Below are 21,024 nucleotides of genomic sequence, written 5' to 3' on the forward strand. Positions count from 1 at the left end.
CACAGCGCCCCGCAGCTCCGCGATGTACCTTCGGAGCCGGGCCGAGGCTTCTCAAGCGCCCGTGCTCCACTCACTCTTCACCACCGTACCGGCAGAGGCGGCGGGAGTCCGCAATATCCTCGGGGTACTAGAACGGAACCTTGGGCGGATCGACTTTTCCCGATCCGAGGTCCCCGATGTTATTCAACTGGCTGGCGGTTCCAAAATTACTCGAGGCCGCGGCTTCTCAGCAGACCAGGCCTCTTCATTCCAGACTGCACAGTTGAGCCCCCAGACCAAGGAGGCGACCCGGGGTAGAATATATCGGCATCGCTTACACTCCCAAAGCCGGGAATGGCATTTGGATGCAGGATAAGTTCCAGGATATGTTCGCAGGGAACGGAGGTCGGCGGAGCCGAGTCTCTTCGCGGCCATCTTAGTCGCCGGCTTGGCTCCTCCTGATACGAAAAATTTAATTAAAATGGAAAGAAAGAGGATATAAAGATTGAAAGAAAAGAGATGGGAAATGAAGTTATGTAGTAAAAGCAAACTGAAGTTGATATTGGAAAAAATATTAAGAGGTATTAATTTGGACAGAAATAAAGAAACCAACATAAATACAAAGAATGAAGTAAAAATGGAAATACTAAATGGAATGCAGATGAAAACAAGCAAAATAAACAAACCAAAGGAAAACAGATCAGCGCGGCCGCTAAACTGAAAGCGACCGCGCAGTTGTTAATTAGTAACCTGATCCATGACTAGGAATGCAGCTGCCACCCTGCGTGCCGCTGCTCGCTCCTAAGAGCAAAAGGCTCTGGGAGTGACACATTGGAAAGGAGGTGGGACATGCATCAGCCTTTGGCCATTTGCGTGTTTTCATTATTGAAAGACACACGCAAAGGCCAATGCAATGTGTGGAAGGAGTCAGACCCACACTGAGAAGTTTAGAGAGCTCACAAAAAGCTAGGCTCGACCTAAAAAAACAGGACTAAGATGGCTTGAGAGTCCTGGTTGATGACAAATACCCAGGAGGGGTTGTAGGCACAAGCAAGTAATTGACATCAATCTTCAGGGCTACAAATTTCCCAAATGTAGCCACGTAGAAGGTGTCTCCATCTGTGGCAGTGTTAAGACACCCCTTGCAGCCCTGCTTCCCACTGCAATAGCGATTCTTATAAAGAAAAGGGAGATGCATCACAGGTCCTTCTGCCCTGTTAGTCCATAACCAAAGTGCCAGTTGTATCTGCATTTCTCTGTCCTCGGACTCCCAAGCCATGGCAATGCACATCGAATACCAAGTTTCCACTTATTTCCAAACCGTACTGTGGTTCTTAAAGTGAATGTTTCCCCAACTTCTGCATCCTCTGTCTCTGGCCTATAAACAACTTTAAGTTACCTTACTGTACTGTGTGCCTGGTGGCAGTGCCCAGGTTTTTCAAGCCATGTTGTGCGTTTTATTGGGCAGGATTCAGAGAAGAGGTGTGGAGTGCCATGGGGTGACCTGAAAGGGGTATGTATGAAGTTCCGGAATGGGTTGTGTGTATGCCTGCACGTGTTTATCGAAAACAATGGTTCAGTTTGGCCCAATAGGGTCCTAAGAAAACATTTGTGGTCCTTGAAAAAGGACCCAGAGTAAGAGGATTTTTTAGGTCTCGCGACCTATCAATGCGCGCAAGCGCATTGAGCGATCGAGAATTCAAGTGCTCAAAATGCTCGTGAAACCAAGGGTTTCGTTTGTGCGGTTTTCTTTGAGTTCACGTGAATCACGTGACCAAACAAGCACGCGCATCAGCCTCCTTCCCTCCCTCCTAATTGCATTTTTTCACGGCCGCACAGCACATCAAAGGGCTTCTCCCAGCGTGTGCTTCTCCTCCCCTAATTATTCATGGCTGGCCGGTGGCCGGCCGTACTTTCAGTTTCCCGGCCGCTCTTGTTTCCTTTGCTGCTTGCATTTCCACATTTGGCAGCTTCTTGCCCTTACCCGACGCTGTTTATTTATTTACGTTTAGTTTATTCATAATGAAAAGGCACTGGAATGATGCAGCCCACCCTGAGGATTGAACCCTGTTTTCCTGCACCAAAGGCAGCAGCGTTATAGGTTGAGCCACCTCCTCGCACCGTTTGTATCATGTGTTTTTTAATGGCTTTGCTCCTGTCTTTGCTTTCGTCTTCCCACCACTCTCGAACTATCAATCAGCTGCTTTCCTTTATTTAATCCGCATTCCTCTGTCTGTGCTTGTTTCTAATAATCTTTTTCACAAACGTTAAAATTGGACGTGTTGCCATGTATCCAAGCGCTCCTGGTTTAGAAGACACGTGAAGTGAGTCGGCTGGTTATGTGGAAACCCGGGTGAGCCCTCTGGTTTCACGAATACAACCATTTAAAGCAGCGAAACGTGGCATTTGGGTGAACATTTGCAATAGACATGGAACAGGTCTAACAGTATTCAACAGACACCGGGGGTGTTGCGCGTATATTTTCAAATCACCCATCACAAAAAAAACCAGAAAGGTACGAGAAAGCAGAGCTTGGACTGCCAGCCCCGACAGTGAATTGTACTACTTTCTAGACAGATGTTTTTTTTCTCATGTTTTGCAGTTTTTATGTAGCGCTTCACACAAGCACCATTACATTTTGCAGGGACATTTTTGGCAGGCACAGGGAGACATGTTTTAGTATGCTTTTTTTTTTTGTTGTAAAACTGGACGCTGGCGAGATTAGACCAACGCCACTAAGTCACTTGCACAGCAGTCTGCCCCTATCAGGACAACATCCTTTAATTTAACATTAAACACAATTCCCTGCATAGCGCTTCTGAGCCACGCTGTCTGTGACCTCAGCTTGCCTCGAGGGTGAAGTTTGCACCTGTTGTCTTAGGAGTGTTAAGAGCTAACCTAGTTTACACTCTCAGTCCAGACAAGAAAAACATGGCATTGTCGGTTATCACGTCCAGATAAGCATGACGCATCCACTTACCTGCAAGAGTGAGATTAGATAAAGGACCCGGAAGGGGATTTTAAGAGGCCCGATGTGAACCCAGCACTGCGCACCTGTGGTTATAGGCGCAACAACATTTAAAAGCGCCGACCGAGGACTTCTGAGCAGTGCTTCTGGGCACCTACACTCTTTGTTTTCCAAATTAAGCACCGCGCCCGCCCCTTTTCACATCTTGTCCAGGACTTCGCCTCGGGACAGGGCAGGCGGAAGCACGCAGCAGCAGAGGAGTCAACTAAGTGACATTGTTGATTTAGTTGGTGGACAAAAGAAGTACAAATAATGAAGCGAGCACAGGTAAACTGTGCAGCATGGTAAGCAATAAACTCAGCCCGTGTGGAATATTCCGTGGCAGTTTCATCTAGCTTACTTGACATTTTAGCACACAGTAGTACCAAATGGAAGCCAGATGCTATGGAATCCATATATTTCACCAGGCAGAAAAGTATGCACGCCCAGCAGACCCTGTTCCGTATTACATCGACCAGTCATGAAGGGTTTTGTCTTGTTTCATAGTAGCGCCCTTCTCTCCACCGGAGAAACATAGTCTGCGCAAAGCGAACGCCATATTGCACTCAGCAGAAAGCAGGCAAACCTGTACAGACTACTAGCAAAAAATCATACAAAGGCACACGCACACACCTTCATCCTCACAACACCACATACCATCGGAATACACACACCCTCCCCCCTCACACCACCTCACACACTCACCCTCACACACAATTACACTCAAAGACCCTTACACACCCTCAATAACATTCTCAAAAATCACACACACTAACACACCCTATCAGCATCACACATCATATCACAATCAATCACCCTTTTCAAACTCACTCACACTCGCACTCTCACATTCACATCATAACACCCTCAAAGTCAAGTACAGCTACCGATGGCAGCGCGGTCTTCACAGAGTGGCATGGTACAACACAATGACTTGTGGTGGCACCATGAACCGGGGAAGTCTACAAGCAATGCAACTGGGCAGCAATGTTTTGTATTCCTTATCGTAACGTTCTAAGTACAACAGGTATACCCAGACATGGGCCCCAGGCTGCCCCGTGCCACTGAAACGAAGTTGCCATCCGACTTAAGAGACCCGAATCGGCTGAAACCGGCCATAGGTTGCATGTGTCCTGCTGCAGAGAGGACCTGGCTTGGCAGTTAGTTTGGACTTTCCCACTGGGCCAGGACCAAGGTTAATTTGGTCTAATCTGAGGTGGCATCATGGGCAGAAAAAAACACAATGGACTGGGGTGTGGACTCTGGAACCCTTATAACCATTAGGTGTTCCAGTGGTACCAAGGTGCAACCCGGGAAGCAATAGGGGCCAGTTCCATTTTTAAAGCAGAAATATGGTACATACCGGGTAGCCCTGGGACTTTGTGGTTAGTTCACAAAAGTCCGGCAGTGTATTCAGTGCTTAACACAATTTCTACATTAATGCCTGACAATTAACATTTTCAAGGGACAACTGATTTGGTTTAAACAAGCACTGGCATTGCCAATAGGTCTCGCAGTAGGAAAGTTGGAGATATAACAATTGCAAATAACAATGCCTTTTTATTTTTTTTTTCATTTTAAAAACATAAAGGACTTTGTCATTTACAAAACCAATAGCTCCAACTTTCCTACTGTGAGACCTATTGGCAACGCCAGTGCTTGTTTACTTAGACATTAATCATTGAGGGAGCACGATAGAGGTAGGGAAACATACGTAGTGTAAAATAACAGTTTATTCTACACTTCTAGATACTGCAACTTAGAGTAAACAGGTGGTCACATAGAGTGAAAGGTGCGTAATGTGACAAAGTGTAGTGAACTTTAAAAACATTACATCACATTGACAACCGAGTAGGCACTTCACATAAATGGGTACAATTGAGGAAGTTCCTGTTCGGGTCGACGGCGTTTCAAACTTTTAAGTATTTAAGATCATCATCAGGACAATGAGCAACCTGAAACTAAGGGGTAACAGAGTAGAATGATGGTATGTCCCTACACACTGATTTCTAGCGGCATGAGCGTGCTCCCGGTGTAGTAGCATGATTTAATTAAACACTAGCAGACAGTGCGGTGTAGACCAATGCATACTTTTTTGGGTTTGTTGGAAGCCAGGTGCGTAGCTAAGAGCTTTATCAATTCCCGTGGTCCCTACGGGGAGTTACGCGCTTTCTACGGTTGTCGGTGATAGTAACTGGCTGTTGCATTCGTGAGTACATTCAGTTGAGCATGTAGATGAACTTACTATTTACTAGGGACACATCCCTAGGGAAGGGGTAGTGGTGGAGGCTCTCTGTGCTCAGTGCAGGGTGGTTGGTTCTTCTTTAGGCGCGTCTACGGAGGACAGTGAGCGGGGTCGGTAAAGGGGGAGGCAAGGGAGAGGGGGGTTAAGACTCTTCATGTGTACACTGTTGGCCATGATTAATTAGGAGGCAATATTACTTACTTCGTCTATTGTGTGTGTGATCTATTCCCAATCGGGTATGGACCGGAAAGGCAGTCCGGTGCCATCTGCTCACAGGGGCATCATGGAAGGAGCTACTGTTGGAGCAGAAGGAAGTAGAAATGGGATTAGAAATGGGGCTCGTTAGTTGTTAACCGGTTGCGGATATCTAGGAGGCAATACTACTTACTCCCTCTATTGTGTGTGTGACCCGTTCCCAGCCGGGAATGGTCCGTGCTGACAGTCTAGTTACGCCTGCTCACTTGTGGATCAAGGATGGAGCTACTGTGGGAGTGGAAGGAGGTTCAAGCAGAAGTACATAACTCAGAATGGTGGGGTTACCAAAGAAAGGGCACTGGACTCACCCTTGTTTTAGTTAAGGCAGCGTGGTTGACCGGTACAATTAAGGTTGTCACAGTAAATAATGTAACGAAGTGCTTCTTAAGGGTAGCCTGTAAGGAGAGAGGTGAGTTACAATGTTTTGTCCTCGTGGTGGATGTACAGTACTATAGAGCCAACTCACCCTAATGGAGGCTGATGCTACGGGGCCACATTAAAGGCTGTCAAGGAAGTGAACGCCCAGCCTAGTGGGAGAGAAAAACCATAGTTCGGAACTATGGCCAAGTACAATACATTCCCGTGGCGGTGCCCGGGGGGGTTTTGAAAAAGGGTGGACTTACTCGCGTCTAGGACGCGTCACTCAGTTTGCACTTCAATCTGTAACGGCAAGAGAGCGCGATTAGATGAACTTGGGGCAATAAAGTAAATCGGACATATCAGGGCCTGTGGCCATTGTACTCATTATTAGTGACTTGTATCCAGGGACACCTCCAGTTCGGTCGGCGTGCTGCCAAGAATTATCTGAGTCGATAGTGTGTGTTGAGCGGAGGCGTGGTGTTAAGCTTGGAACCCGGCAGTGGCGTCATACAGGGGGTGGGACAGTCGCTAGTCTTTCCTCTGTGGTGGAAGTATTAACCCTATAGGGCGCGCAGGGTGACTACGATTTCTATAGTACCATACTACATACGCTGTAGTGGGTAATAACATTCTAACCACGTGGGGGAGTTAGGCGGTGAGTGAAGGTGGAGGAAATAGCTAAATACATACTAAATTAAAGAGTGTCCATTTTAGCTGATCATAGCGATTCTTATAAAGAAAAGGGAGATGCATCACAGGTCCTTCTGCCCTTTTAGTCCATAATCAAAGTGCCAGCTGTATCTGCATTTCTCTATCCTCGGACTCCCAAGCCATGGCAATGCACATCTAATACCAAGCTTCCACTTATTTCCAAATCGTACAGCGGTTCTTCAAGTGAATGTTTCCCCAACTTCTGCATCCTGTCTCTAGCCTAGAAACGACTTCAAGTTACTTGATCTGTGCTGTGTGCCTGGTGGCAGTGCCCAGGTTTTCAAGCCATGTTGGGCGTTTTATTGGGAGGGATTCAGAGAAGAGGTGTGGAGTGCCAGGGGGTGACCTGAAAGGGGTGATGGTCCGGAATGGGTTGTGTGTGTATGCCTGCACCCAAACACGTGTTGTGATGGTGTTGCTAAGTGTGTTGTGGGGAAGAATTGGTGTGTGATTAGGCCAGGGTGCTGTAGGTGTGAGTGGGTAGCAAGAAGCTAGGAAGTGTGGTGGACACCAGAGGTGATGAAAGCATACCAGCGCGGGGACACGCCGTAGGCGTCACCATGCGCTCTACAAATCCCCCTATTATTATTATTATTATTATTATTATTATTGTTATACAGTAAGGTCCTAAAGGGGCTTCCTGTGCTTGACGATGGAGCGGGAAGAGCTTCATGGGTGGTGTCTGGGGTAGAGGGATATTCTTTTGCAGTGACCGGGAAGGGGAGGGGCACTGAGGGCTGAAGTCATCTGAGAATAGCTTGGGGTGATGGAAGTTTTAAAGCGCTCTTGAGAAGGTTCCTTGAGAGAGAAGTCCTGGAACTGGTGTGAGAAGGTCCCTGCGATGCAGCAGTGGTGGTGTATTCGGGGGTAGATGAGAAGATGTACGAGAGCCACGAAGTCTGCATAACTACCAAGGCACGAGTGACCAATGATTGTTTCTTGTAACACGTTGGGTACATGAAGGCTTTACTCCGAAATACTGTGTTTTTCTATCTTGTTTTGTCTGGTGACCTGCGCGTACAAACATAGCTGTATACCGTTTCCCAGCCGGCTCTCGAACACTGGGAAAGTTTCCTCTTTGTACTTTTTTCTATTTCTGTAATGAAAATCTGTTGCATTGCTATTGCAGCAAGGACCAGTGTAATTTTTCAACCTGTAACCAGAATGTCTCAATGTTTGTACATCACAACTTTGTGCAGATGGCTGCCTGATGTTCGATCATCGGCAAGAGGAGCTGAAATGGTTTGTTCTTCTCCAGTCCTTTTCTGGAGTCTGTTTGCTGTCTCTCCTGTACATGAACTTGTAGGTCTGTGTTTGTGCCTTTCCTCTGCTAACTACGACTCCTGATCAGCTCCCAAGTCTACTTTTCTTACTAAATCTCCTTTTCAGGTTTCTATTTCCACTTTTAAATGATTAGACTATGCTTGATTTATCTCTGGCTGTCTCTTGTGACCCTCTTCTTTGGCTGTCTCTTGTGACCCTCTGCAGGTCTGAGTCCAATTCCTGGAAGTGTGAAGTATAATGAGAGCGCTGGAGGCTTCTACTATGAGGAGAGCAACAAACTGCTCTCGATTACTCGCAACAGATTCATTCATTGGTGAGTTCATGGCCTTCTCTTCGATTGTGGAAGGGGCCTGGTTGGGTGGTGAGAGTTTCTAACTCCAACAGGTGGGAGATGGAACAAATTGTTTTAACTCACAGAATTGCAAGCTTCTGGTTGGTTACTTTGTTGTGCAGGTAAGTAGTTTCTCTACCCAAAGTACGGGAGATATTTCTCAAATAGCGTTGCCTCCTGATTGTTTTTGCCTCTCAAACCATCTTGAACGTTCAATCACTCAGGGTTGGTAAGGCGCAGCCACTCAACTGTGAGGGTCTCAAGGCTCTGAGGGAGGAGGGGTGTTGTCTCCGAGTGCTGGGGTCATCTGAAGAGCCAGGTCTTGAGGTCCTTCCTGAATTGGGGCAGTGAGGGAGATTGCCGGACGGGGAGGGTGTCCCAGTCTTTGGCTACGAGGTAGGACAAGGACTTTCCTCCTGTTCTGGTCTTGTTGGTATGTGGGACGGTGGCCAGAGAGTGCTGGGCTGATCAGAGAGGTCTTTTGGGTGCGTGGAAAGAGGCGACTGTTCACGTATGCAGGTCTGGTGTTGTGAAGGGCCTTGTATGCGTGGGTGAGGTGTTTGAAGGTTATTCTTCTTTCGACTGGAAGCCAGTGGAGACTGCAGAGGTGTTGGGTGATGTTACTGCGAAAGGGGTATGTTTAGGATCAGTCTGGATGTGGCACTCTGGAAAGTCTGGCGTTTTCAAAGGTGTTCCTAGTTGATTCTGGTGTAGGGAGCGTTGCTGTAGTCCAGTCGGCTGCTGATCAGTGTGTACATTACAGTTTTTCTGGATTCAGCTGCGATCCATCTGAAAGTCTTTCCAGCCATGCGGAGCACTTCTGTATTTTCTGAGTTGAGTTTCAGGCTGCTGTTCTTCATCCAGGGTGCAACAGCTTTCATCCCTTCTTGGGAGTTGTGTTTGGCGATATTGGGTTCCTTGGTGAGGGAGAGAATCAGCTGGGTGTCGTCGGCATAAGAGACTATGTTGAGCCTGTGGTTCTTGACGATGGTTGGGAGGGGGCCATGTAGACGTTGAAGAGGGTGGGGATGATGGACCTTGTGGAGTGACCTGGGGCACTCCATAGTTGGTCACTGTTCCGAGAGGTAGGGAGGGAGTCTGACCCGCTGAGCTCTGCCGGTGAGAATGGAACTCTGCCGGTGAGAATGGAGCGTATACAGTCGAAGGCCTTGCCGGGGATGCCGACGTCGTGGAGTCTGGTGGCTAGGGTGCAGTAGAAGACTTTGTCGAATGCAGCCCAGAGGTCCAGGAGGATGAGGACTGCCCATTTTGCCCTGGTCGAGGAAGGAGCGGATGTTGTTGGCGAGCAGGGAGTTTGCTAGCTGGGTGTTGACGGCCTTTTCGATTACCTTGGCTGCTAATGGAACCCGGGAGAAGAGCCAGTAGTTCTTGAGGTCCTTTGGGTCCGTGGAGGGTTTCTGCAGGAGATGGTTGACTTCGGCCTGTTTCTAGTCATCTGGTAAGGTGGCGGTCTTAAAGGAGCAGTTGATCGTCCAACGTAGTTCTTGTGTGATGGTAGAGGTGGCTCTGTGGAAGATATGGTGTGGGCAGGGGTCTGAGGGTGCTCCGGAGTGGGTGCTTTTCACGGTCTTCAAGGTGTTTTCTGTCAAGAGCAGGATCCATTTGAGCAGGGTCTGTTAGGTGGCATCGCACGAGGGGGGAGCTGGAGCTGCAAGGTGGTCTTGGCTGTCAAAGTTGTCGTAGATCTTAATCTTGTGGTGGAAGAAGGTACGGAGTCTGTTGCAGAGGTCTCGGGAGGGTGGAACGTCTGTTTTGCTGCAGAGTTTGGCAAATTCCATGATGATGGAGAAGAGCTCTTTGGTGTTGTGTGCGTTGTTGAGGATTCTGTCTTGGAGGGATTTCTTCCTTGTGAATTTGATGAGTTGGTGGTGTGCAGTGGTGGCTGCTTTGTAGGCGGCGCATGTTTCTGGGGTGTTGTTGTTCCTCCATGTCTTTTCGAGACGTCTGCAGAAGCGTCTAGATTCTTGGAGTGCTGGGGTGAACCTGCTTGTTTTATTGATGTGTCTTCCGGTGGTTTTCTTAAGGGAGTGAGTTTGTTTGCGTAGTCCGTGATCTGGCGGTGGAGGTTGCGTACTGTGGTGTTTGTGACTGATGTAGTCGGATGTGGGGTGCTGACGAGGGCGGAGGTGAGCTGGACTTTAGTGACTTTTTTCCGGCTTCTGCAGGAAAGGCGGTAGGTGTGCTTAGGAACAGTGTTTTCTTTTTAAGGGGAAGTGGATGCAGTGATGGTCTGTTCAGAGGAGTTCCGTGGTGTAGCTGTAGGAGATGCTGTTCCCCTAGTGAAGACTGGGTCGAGTGTATCCCGCTGTGTGTGTGTGGGGGTGGCGACTAGTTGTTTCAGTCCTAAGAGGGAGGCGCTGTTTGTCCTCGTGGTTATCCAGGTGGAAGTTCGGGTCTTCGAGTAGGATGTAGTCCATGGATGCAAGGGCATGGTGTGTGATGAGGCCGGTGATTGAGTCGATGAAGGGAGCGCGGGGGCTGGGCGGCCTGTAGATGAGAGTTCCACAGGGAGTCGTTTTGGGGTTGGTCTGGATCTGAAAGTGGAGGTGCTCCATGAGGGTTATTGTTCCGCCCTGGAGGGAGGTCATGCGGAGGGTGCTTCTGTGAAAGACGGTGATGCCTCTTCCTAGACGGATGGGGCTGTCCTTGTGTAAGATCTTGTATCTGTCAGGAATGGCGGTTACTATGTTGGGTGCACAGTTGTTGCAGATTTCCGTGAGGAAGCCAACGTCTGGTGAGTAGGTGTTAAGGAGGTCCCAGGTTTCTGTGGCATGTTTGTGTAAGGAAAGTTCGTTGAGGAGGATGCAGTTGAGTGGTTTGCGAGCGGTGATGTACAGTAGGCTGGGAGATGCTGCTGGGTACGTAGGTGGGTGAAGGTGTGGCGGCAGTGTAGACAGGAGAGAAGGCTGTTGTGTTGGTGGGCGTTGAGAGCTGGCAGTTGTTATTGCATCTGGGGGTGAGATTGTGGTGGGTGCTGGTTGAGTCATGGACGAGCGCAGAATGGCTTTCCTTTGGCATGCCAGCGGTGTGGCCATGCAGCGGCCTCAATGGAGTAGGGATCGGGGGAGGGTGGATCAGCTTGGAGGTAAGTAGGACACACTGGAGGTGCCACAGTGGCAGCAGCGGTGGGGAAAACGAAGGCAAGAATGAGAAGTGAAAACAAAGGAAAATGAAGGAAAGAGCGAAGTGAAAAGGAGAAAAGTGACAGACGGGCACAACGAAGGAAAGAGGAAAACGAGCAACAGAGGCTAGAGAGGCAGAGGTGGAGCAGCAGAAGAGCAGAGTGCTCTCCCACTGGACCACCAAGGATGAGGCGCTGACGGGAGTCTGCGGGTGGAGGAGGGCCTCAAACACCCTTCAACAGAGTTCAGGGGGCAGCACTTGGTGGTGGAGCTGCGCAGGGGAAGAGTAGTCACACTGACCAGGTCAGTGGACGTGCTCCCAAGCTTTCAATCTAGGTGGAAGATGCTCATTCCGACTTGGACAGGTGGATTTTATTGTTGCCCCTTTCCGCGGAGTGAGACCTTTGCTCGTGGAAGTTGCCTCCCAGCTCACCAAGAAGTTAATGCGAGGTCAAGACCTGGTAGAGTCTGAGAACTGTATGTGGGAGGCCCTTGGGCAGGAGGGAGCTTCTGGGTAGTATACCCCATGGGGGCTGTTCTTCACTGGTGTCTCGGGGCCCCCAAACCAGGTTTTCTCAATAGCATAATTGAGTAATCCCTTTAGATGGTTGACTCTCTTGGGCAGTTGACGTTTATTAGTCCAGACTTACTTCACTATGTGACAGGAATTAGCTACTCAGACAACATCCATAACACTCAATAGGCCGTGTGAAAACACTACTGTGTCTTCGATGTAGAGGGCTTTATTCAATGATAAGTAAATAAGGCAGTTAAACATAGGAAGTTCACAAAGCTAGAAGGTGCGAGGACCGGGGATGTAGCTATCCCTGCAAATGTCTATATATCATTTACATGATAGATTTTGAAGTTATCTTCGGCCCTATAGCCAGTGTTATTCAGTGGAAAGCATTTGAGTATTGTTAGAAGCTTTAAATCTTGTCAAGCTTTAGTCGCTTATCAAGAGGAAGGCGGTACCAGACCTCCGGATACAGACCCTAGGTGGAATTAAGTCTCCATCTTATTTGCATCTCTGGATGCAAAGTCCTGCTAACTTTCGCCATAAACATTATTCAGAACTCACCTGGATCCAAATCAACAAGAGTCCCACCAGACTAAAGAAAATAGAGATTTAAAGTGCTTGGACTTGTTCAGTCTGTGTCTAGTTTAATATGATTATTAAGGGTCTAGATAGATGCACAATTGAAGGCGAGACCTTTGGGGCCTCTCTGCTCCGATTCGTTCAATCGTTTTCAATGAGGAGAACAGCATATGTAGTATTGGATGAGCTCCTGCAGCAGCCCCTGAAGGTATAAACTCTAGCGGCCTGTACCTCGAGGAGGGTGTAGGAGGTAGTAAGGGCTCAGCGGTCATGAAGCAGCCCCTGAAGGTATAAACTCTAGCGGCCTGTACCTCGAGGAGGGTGTAGGAGGTAGTAAGGGCTCAGCGGTCATGAAGCAGCCCCTGAAGGTATAAACTCTAGCGGCCTGTACCTCGAGGAGGGTGTAGGTAGTAAGGGCTCAGCGGTCATGAAGCAGCCCCTGAAGGTATAAACTCTAGGGGCCTGTAACTCGATGTATATGTGGTATTGGTTGAGAAAATCAACAACCCTGGATTGTCAGGATACCTCCTGTTTTCTTCAGTGCACACATTTATTAAATTCATCTCTACGTTCATTATACGCATCATAAACTGTGCTGTTGTGTCCGATGTCATACGTTCTCCAGAGCAGCAGCGAATGAATGTGAGCCATTCCACAAAGGATTGTATCAGCAGACGTGGATGCAAGGGCGACCCCTCGGCACACAGTCCTTTTATGGTTCACTTTGGACATGGGTTTGACCAACAATCAATCGAAAACCACTGATACACTGAGGGCGCAGGCGGACGATATTTGAACGGAAGGAACAGTCACCTTATTCATTGACTTCAAGCGATGCAGTTCATCGGCCATAGACTACTCTCGGATCAGTGTCACCTTCCTACTTGACACCTTAATGGTCCTCACGTTTCACGACCTGCAACCTTGGTATACTAAAGTCCCAGTGACTCCAGCAATCCGAGCCACAAAGAAAGATTGGTAGAAGATCTTTCAGTTGGGTGTCATGGCACAGTTTCCAATGAGAAGCCCAACCAATCACCTCTGTGCAGACATCCTTTCTACAGAAAGCCACAAAGCTAATAGGTGTAGCTTGCAATTTCAGTCCTGATAAAAACATTAACACCATCGATGCTGATGGTATTCCCCTCCTGTGCTGAGCTATCAGTAAAGCCCATTGTTCATGACGAGCTGAGCTCTTCATGAGCATCGAAGGGGTTAAAGAAAAGCTCACTGCTGGGGGAAAAAAAGTAATAAAGTTTAATTTCTGTATATAGTACATTTATGGCCTAAAGATTTTAAATGTGGTGATTTAGTTTACTTTTCAGATATGAAATACTCCCTCCTGATTTTAAATACAAGCTCTCCATAGACCGCCAGTCGCTTGAGAGGAAACCGTAGTACTCCCCTGTGTGGTGCCAAAGTCCACTTCATATAGCCACAATTTTGCTCAACCTTTTAAAAGATATTTTAGCTAGAATATTGAATCCCATGTTAATACGTAAGATTGGCTGGTATAAAGTGCGTTGTTCGATGGGGGTCTTTCTGCCTTTGATAGACCCAAAATAATTTTTCGCGTGGTGAAGATGAGGAAGCGGGCACCAGAGGTGTCTGCACACCTGCGCCCTGGGCTGACTTGGAACACTTGTCCATTTTGATTTGTTTTGTTTGTTGCGAGAAACGAAGAGCCTTGTTCTTAGCCATTGCTGGATAGTGACCACAGGGGTAGTAGTGTGGGGCAATCCGTGGGGTCAATAAGAGGCTTGCTGAGTGTGTTTAGCGGGATCTAGTGAAGGCCCCGTCACTGTTGGCCAAAGTTTCAATCTTCAAAGTCACTCAGCTCTGCTCAACCTGCTTGTGTGACATTTTGTACAGAGTTGTGTTCTTGCCATTCAACTATTTCTGTTTATCAACGGATGCATAGACTGCTTGATGGCCTGCGACAACTCCCGGGTTCTTGGGAAGACTAAGGTTTCAGGCTTGTTGTTCTCGGGGGATATGCTGTTTATACCAAAGACTCCCAAAGGCCTAGAAACTCTTCTGAGCAAGTTTAGCCTATCTTGTTTAGACCAAGGCTTTATGATAAATTAAAGCCTCTGTGCAAATGGATGGCAGGGAATTAGGTTTTACTTTAAAGGTACAGTATTTCCGTAGGGGAAACAGAGTGCATAAATTTGATTACCTCAGTATTCTTCTGTCTATTACAACAATTTCGGGTAAATCAAGTTACTAAAAGCTCCCTCATTCTGAAATACAGAGCCGCAACATTATTAAGATATTCAAATAATTCCTTTATCCATCCAGTCTCTCTGATCCTCGAAGCACGGAGGGTCCAGGCCGTTACTCTAGGTATCTATGGTGCAGAACTGTGGGGTCACGTTAACCTAGACTCACCGGAAGTCGCAGAGAACAACTTTCCGAGAATGGTACTTCAAATCCCCCAGAGCACCCATTTAGTTGTAGTTTATTTTATTATGCTTGATTAATTAAAACCATTGCATACGAAGGGTAAAATCTTACATTTTTCGACAAAATCATTATATTATATAAAAAGAAATACCCAGCTTTTTATCTGCAACGATAATTAAAATGACTTGTAAGATTTTACATCACGTTAAAAAAAAGTGCTCTAAATTATTAAAACATTCTGCACGTTAGCCTTTTTGACTGTAAATGTTATTTCAACTGTGGCTATTCTTGTAAAGTTCAGATCGATTCTTGTAATGAATAGTCATTTGGCCGCTCGGTCCGGTACTTCATTCTTTTTGCGGTTATGTAGACGAATTTAATTAGCCGGCAATTTAACTGGACCAGCTCAGGGTTAAAGCACAGCATTAACGCTTGTCTGCACGGTCTGGCTCCGTGCTGTTTGAACGCTGGCTTTAGCAGGGTGATCCTCATGTCTTTAAACTTCACTTAGGAATCCAGCCCATTGCCCAACTAATTGGCATCCGACCAGTCTTGTACTGTTTTCGAGTCTGGTTGACCCACAGTTGGCTAGTTACAGAGATGGTCTTCGAGACGTTTTGGATAGGTCCCAGGGTGGGAAATGGCTCCTGTAGCTGGCCTTTGTAAAACAGACACTCACTAGGTTTGCAAAAGTATTGGTCAGATCCATGATCGATTTCCTCTCCTGAAATTAAAACTCTGAAGGCAATGTACTGGGTCAGGTAAGGTCTGAAGAACTCCATCGGCCCGGCTTAGAGAAACAAACAATCTTTCCTAGAATTCAAGACATTCCCCTCTCTAGAGAACTACTTGGATGAAACGGAAACCATTCACAAAAGCATTGTACATCAGATTTAGGTTGGGCATCTGCCACCATCAGCTGGAAAGCCAACTGCAGGGGTTCGAATTCTTGCCCTGCATGTGGAAAGGCAGAGGAAACCGAACACATGCCGCTTTTTTTGTCTCCCAAAATACCACAAGCAGAGAAGGCGCTGGATAGTTTCTTTATGCAGTTTTCTCGGTGTCCGCTACTACAGAGTAACAGCATTTGTAGAGTTGACACATCCCCAGTTATAGTTTTCTCAATTGCCAAATTTTTAGAGGGCATCTGTCCTATACGGTGTAAAATATTAATGTCTTTTAACCCCACATTGCAGCCTAGTGCATCGATTGGGGATATTTAACTGTATTTTCAGTAATGTGCTTTGTTTTTATAGATTTGACTAGTGTTACTATCATTGTTATGGCCATGATTTTACTTATTTTATTGTACTGTGTCTAGATTTGATTTGTAGTAATTTATTCGTATTGTATATTTTATACTTATTGCTTTAATAATCTTTGACCGAAATAAAGGAAATAAAATGGACACATTGTGCAATCGTACAGACCGACGCGGTTGTACCTCTTATGTCGGCCAAACAGTGCGTCTTATTAAAGAAGAGGATGGGGCTTGCAATGGAAGCAGCAGTGCAGTCTGTTATTGTGGGCTCTGCTGGGTTATAACCGGTAGTGACGTTCAAGAAGCCCCGTGCCTGGCCAAAGCTCCAGGAAAAAAACATCTTTCCAGGGCCCCAGTGGTCCAGGTTTGGGGCTCTCCGCTGCCACGCTCGGGTCCAGGATTTCCCTTTAGTCATGCAAGTATTAAGTGCTGTGCCGCCTCTTTATAACACCAAACAACTGGGGGTGCCCATCTCTTATATGAACCTGCTGCTCTACCAGGTAAGACCTGGGGAGAAGGGGAGTGGGATGCCCTTGGAGCCCTCCTCCACCCAACCCAGAGCTGGCACGCCTACGAATCACTTAAGACTCCTTGACAGTGGCTGGTGTCATTGGAATGTGCTTCCTTCCCTTTTCTGGTTTTTAGGTCTCACCTGGCGATAGCAGCGCTTGTGCTGCTCTCGCCATGTGAGTACCTTTTGCAATCGATTCTCTGAAAGCCTTACATGCACACGTAGGGATGGACAAAGATGGTTGCTCTCGCCATTTATCCAAACCTAACAGCATGCACGTGTACGGACAGTGGACAGTCCGACGCCATCTCGTTTTTAATTATCGTGTCAGCGTGTTCGGTTTCACATTCACAGCCGCTCTCCTCAGGGCTTCACACACGTTTCCTTGCCCCCCATTGGCGCCTCTCACCGCCGCTCAACTTCGGGCTTCACACGCGTTTCCTTGCCCCCCATTGGTGCAGACCAGACAACAAAATAATTATACTTTCTTCATTGCAACCCTATTAAACTGATTGCCCTTCCTTTCTTGTAATGACGCCTAAAATAAAACTTTGAATGTATTCTAGTTTGTATGTAATCAACACAAGTCTATTTAGTTTACAAAAGCATCACCCAGGTCCTGTTAGTTTTTGGTGGCGCTGGACAGTTGTACTACACATCTGCATAAAGAAGGAGAGGGCAAATATTCCTTCCTGCCTTTGGGCATCAGTACGCAGTTTCCTAACTCTGGGTCCTGTTTGTTATTAGCCATATTAAAAAGAAAATTAAAACGACAGAGGCTTGTCTTATGCCACGTGTTCAATTATTACCGGGTTCAAGCTAAAATCATGGCCACCTTGACAAGAAGAAAGGGCAAACAGAAAATGCCCAAACTCCAATCATTAGTCAAGATCACAAAGATGGGAAGATGGAAATAAAGACAACCCCTCTTCCTCTGTGAATGGTCCCACTCGATTCAGCAGGGCAGTTGTCGAGGACATAGCAAACAGACTGTCCTGCTAATATGAGGCTCCCAGAAATGATCTGGCAGGGTCACTGAAAGCTGCACCATGCCAAATGATGGCAATATTGGACGTCAGTCTCTCAAAGATGGCAACAACGAAAAATACATGAAAGACTTTGCAACTGAACAGCTAATAAGAACGTATCAACCAAAAGTAAGCTGTAAGGAGGAGGCAGGACTTGCAAGCAGATAAAACGGAGTGAACTACTGCACAGTCCATCAAAAAAACCTACATCCACAAAGACACAGCAAAAGACAAAGAAGGTGCAAAGTCTCACCCCCTGGTGCACTTTCGACATCTCAAATCTGGCCCCCATACTCCGACAAGTCCCAGAACTTAGAAGCAGTGAGGCAGGGCACCCTCCAATCCTGCAAATGGTTTGTTCCACCATCTTGAATTGTTATTGGCCCATTTACACGCATTACCCTTTCCGCCATCTTGGAACAGTGCACTGTGTCTACAGAGCTTGCCTGCCATGCATAGGCTGTAGTGGTCAGAACCCCAATGTTTCTCCAGGGAGAAAACCCTTCTCCCCCTCCTCCAAACACTCGAGCAGGGGTGTCATGAACCCCCACTTCAGCAGCTTAAGTGGGGGCTTCGACCCGAGAGTGTAGGTCTGAGTAATATGTAACATTTAACCTGGTGTTTAATGTGAGTGGCAGTGAGATGGAGGGGGATTAGAGAGAAGGGTGGGGGGTATGAAACAATGTAGAGAAGAGTCCAAAGATGTATAGGTGGATTCAGAGATGTGTGGCTAGAGAGTAGGACGGATGGGTGGGTGGGTGGGTGGATGGATGGGTGGATGGGTGGAGGGATGCATGAAGAAATAGAAGTACTGGGAGAAGGATCGATGTAGAGACAGATGCAGAGAAGAGTGGATGATAGAGAATGATGGATGGATGGAAGGAAGGATGTGTGGATGCATGTTAAGAAGGAAGAGTGGCTAGATTAAACAAGCATTGAAAATGCAATAGGTCTCTCCTTGATTTAAGTCAAAGCCATTTGCTTTGCTATACAATACCATTAGCAAAGCAAATGGCTTTAACTTAATCAAAGCGAGACCTATTGCATTTTCAATGCTTGTTTTTATGGTGCTATTATGCAATGTTTCTGAGTCAGAACTGGTGGATCATGTCAGATGAGGAGATGCTGCTCGGTCCACAGGTCAAACTGTTTTTTTCATCTACTCAATTGGTCATCTTTTGAACTCAATAGAAACTGATGTGCTCTAATGAAGATGGTTCCTGGTAAGTGGGAGTGAGGACTGGCCAGCTCAACAGAATGTACTTAGGTTATGGAGAGAATGAATCTCAGCCACTGGCAATTACTGTGAACTGCATTTCATTCCATTCCATTGTTTTTATTATGTCTCAGCCATTACAAGCGGGTTCCAACCATACGCAAATCCAACTTGGCTTTGGACACATCTCTTGATGAAATCCGCAGACCGCGGTACACTCTCCCTACTGAGAGAACACATATTACATCACAACCTCTTCATTTGCAAATGCCTGAAAGTGCAGACTTTAGGCAAGACATGGGTAGGAGAGGGTTCCTTCACAGAGAAGCTTTTCAAGCCTTCCTCTGGTTGGTCGGTTGGTCCAGACCTGGGTCTGAGAGGAAGGAGTCTTCACAGAGAAGCTTTTCAGAGCCGCCTTTTGTTGGTCGGTCCGCCTGTACCTGAACCCGTCTGAACCGGACCACTTGCTAGTAAACTCATTATTTACCCTCTTCAGACGGTCGTGGGTCTTAAAATGCAAACCAGCTTACATCTCCCAGTTTCTAGACTAGCATGAGGTTAGCTCTGGACTGTGTACCATTACCCGCCCATTTTCATAATGTTTTCAGTCATTCCAAATATAGGGCTTTCTTAATAACTAGTTGGTTGTTTTTTAATGAAGAGGTGTTTTACTCCGTAATGGAGCATTAGATTTGTTTTACGAATAAGTCAGTCCATCCGCTTGACCTGACCAAAATTGGAGAACATGGTGAGTGACTAGTGAAGTTAACACGCAGAATAAAGTTTATAAAGAAGTACCTCAAAATAACTGTGCGATTGCCGCATAGAAAGGTTTTGTATATTCAAAAGAGAAAGAGGAGGCAAAATTAATTTTAAAAAGTATCCAAGGACTGTTTGGTAAGTGGAGTAGTTTAGCAGACGTAGCAGAGCCTGCATTCTTCGCGGGAGTGTAGGTGTCGTGGGGCTCAAGATTGGAGGTTACTCCGGTGAGTGATCTGTTCTGATCTTGTGTTCGCAGGACGTCGGCAGCGGATACTCTGGAGCTGGTGGAGGAGTCTCTGGATGTCAACCTGCTGAACAATGCCGTTCGCCTGAAGATCCCACACTGCAGCATTTTGCCTGGTGGGGTGCACATCTGTGAAACCCAGAGCAATGTTGTCCTCCTCATTGTCACCAACCAGACGCTGCACAGACTGCTGCTGCCACACCCCTCCCGCATGTACCGAAGCGTGAGTATCTGCGAGCTGTCACATTTGTCAGGGGCATAGAGACCTCCAATCCATTCACTCATCTGTTTAAGACCTAACTCGGGGCACTTTTCATACTGATGATCTTTAGAGAGCATGTTCTACTCAACCTACATAGAATATTTCTACACGTCTCCGGCCGCTGCTCCCCCTGATCTTGACTCTAGTTGTCCACCCGACTCACCCATGTCCCTCTCCAACCCCACACTCACAAATCCTTGCTGACATTCACTTGTTTATGATGTTGGTCATCACTCATTCTCTCTGCGACAGTCTGAGGTGACGACATTACATGCTCTGTCATTTGCCACTGGTGTCCTGAAGCCTCAAACTCAGTGACGAGCATGTGGTGTTTCCAGCCTTCTTTACAGCATAAGGAATGTTTAGAGCATTGCATATGTTCCTCGTGCTTGCATAAAACCGTGTTTAGTAGTACGTTGTGTGCATTTATCGAGATCATTACAAGGCGCTTGATTTACGTGCAGTGTGTTCTTTACACAGGAGCTGGTTATCGAGAGCCAAGTGCAGTCTATATTCACCGATATTGGAAAAGTGAATTTTCTTGACCCTTCAAACTACCAATTAATTCCGACCACTCCTGGCCTGGCCCCCAATTCTTGTGCCTCTGCGGCCTGGCTGGGCAGTGATGGCGAGGCCCTCTTCGCTCTGCCGTCAGCGTCTGGTGGGATCTTCATTCTTCAGATGCCCCCGTTGGATGTTCCCGGTAAGTAGGATTGAATTGTGGGACGCGTCCGATGTACTGTGATGCCTGGGCTTTGATGTAGTGATTCTCTGTTTTCACCTTCAGATGCTTCAGTTGAGTGTACCTCCTGCACTATGTGTCCACCAGAGCGCTTCTCACAAGCAGCACATGGTCGCGTGAAGCGAGGAGGATGTGGTCATTAGGCCCCTGGTGCTCTGTTCTAGTTGGGTACTGTGGT

At 47.1% G+C, this 21,024-nt stretch overlaps 1 protein-coding gene across 1 annotated transcript in view; it reads left to right on the forward strand.

Annotated features, from left to right (window-relative positions):
- NUP160 (nucleoporin 160) overlaps positions 1 to 21,024 on the forward strand; it is a 498,934-nt gene that overhangs the window by 22,780 nt on the left and 455,130 nt on the right. The window contains exons 2-4 of the mRNA XM_086959753.1: positions 8,046 to 8,154; positions 19,855 to 20,065; positions 20,585 to 20,807. Coding sequence (XP_086815879.1) covers positions 8,046 to 8,154; positions 19,855 to 20,065; positions 20,585 to 20,807 — 543 coding nt within the window. The remainder of the gene's footprint in view (positions 1 to 8,045; positions 8,155 to 19,854; positions 20,066 to 20,584; positions 20,808 to 21,024) is intronic.

This window comes from Lissotriton vulgaris, chromosome 2_2 (assembly GCF_964263255.1).
Source record: "Lissotriton vulgaris chromosome 2_2, aLisVul1.2, whole genome shotgun sequence".
Classification (NCBI taxonomy): domain Eukaryota; kingdom Metazoa; phylum Chordata; class Amphibia; order Caudata; family Salamandridae; genus Lissotriton; species Lissotriton vulgaris.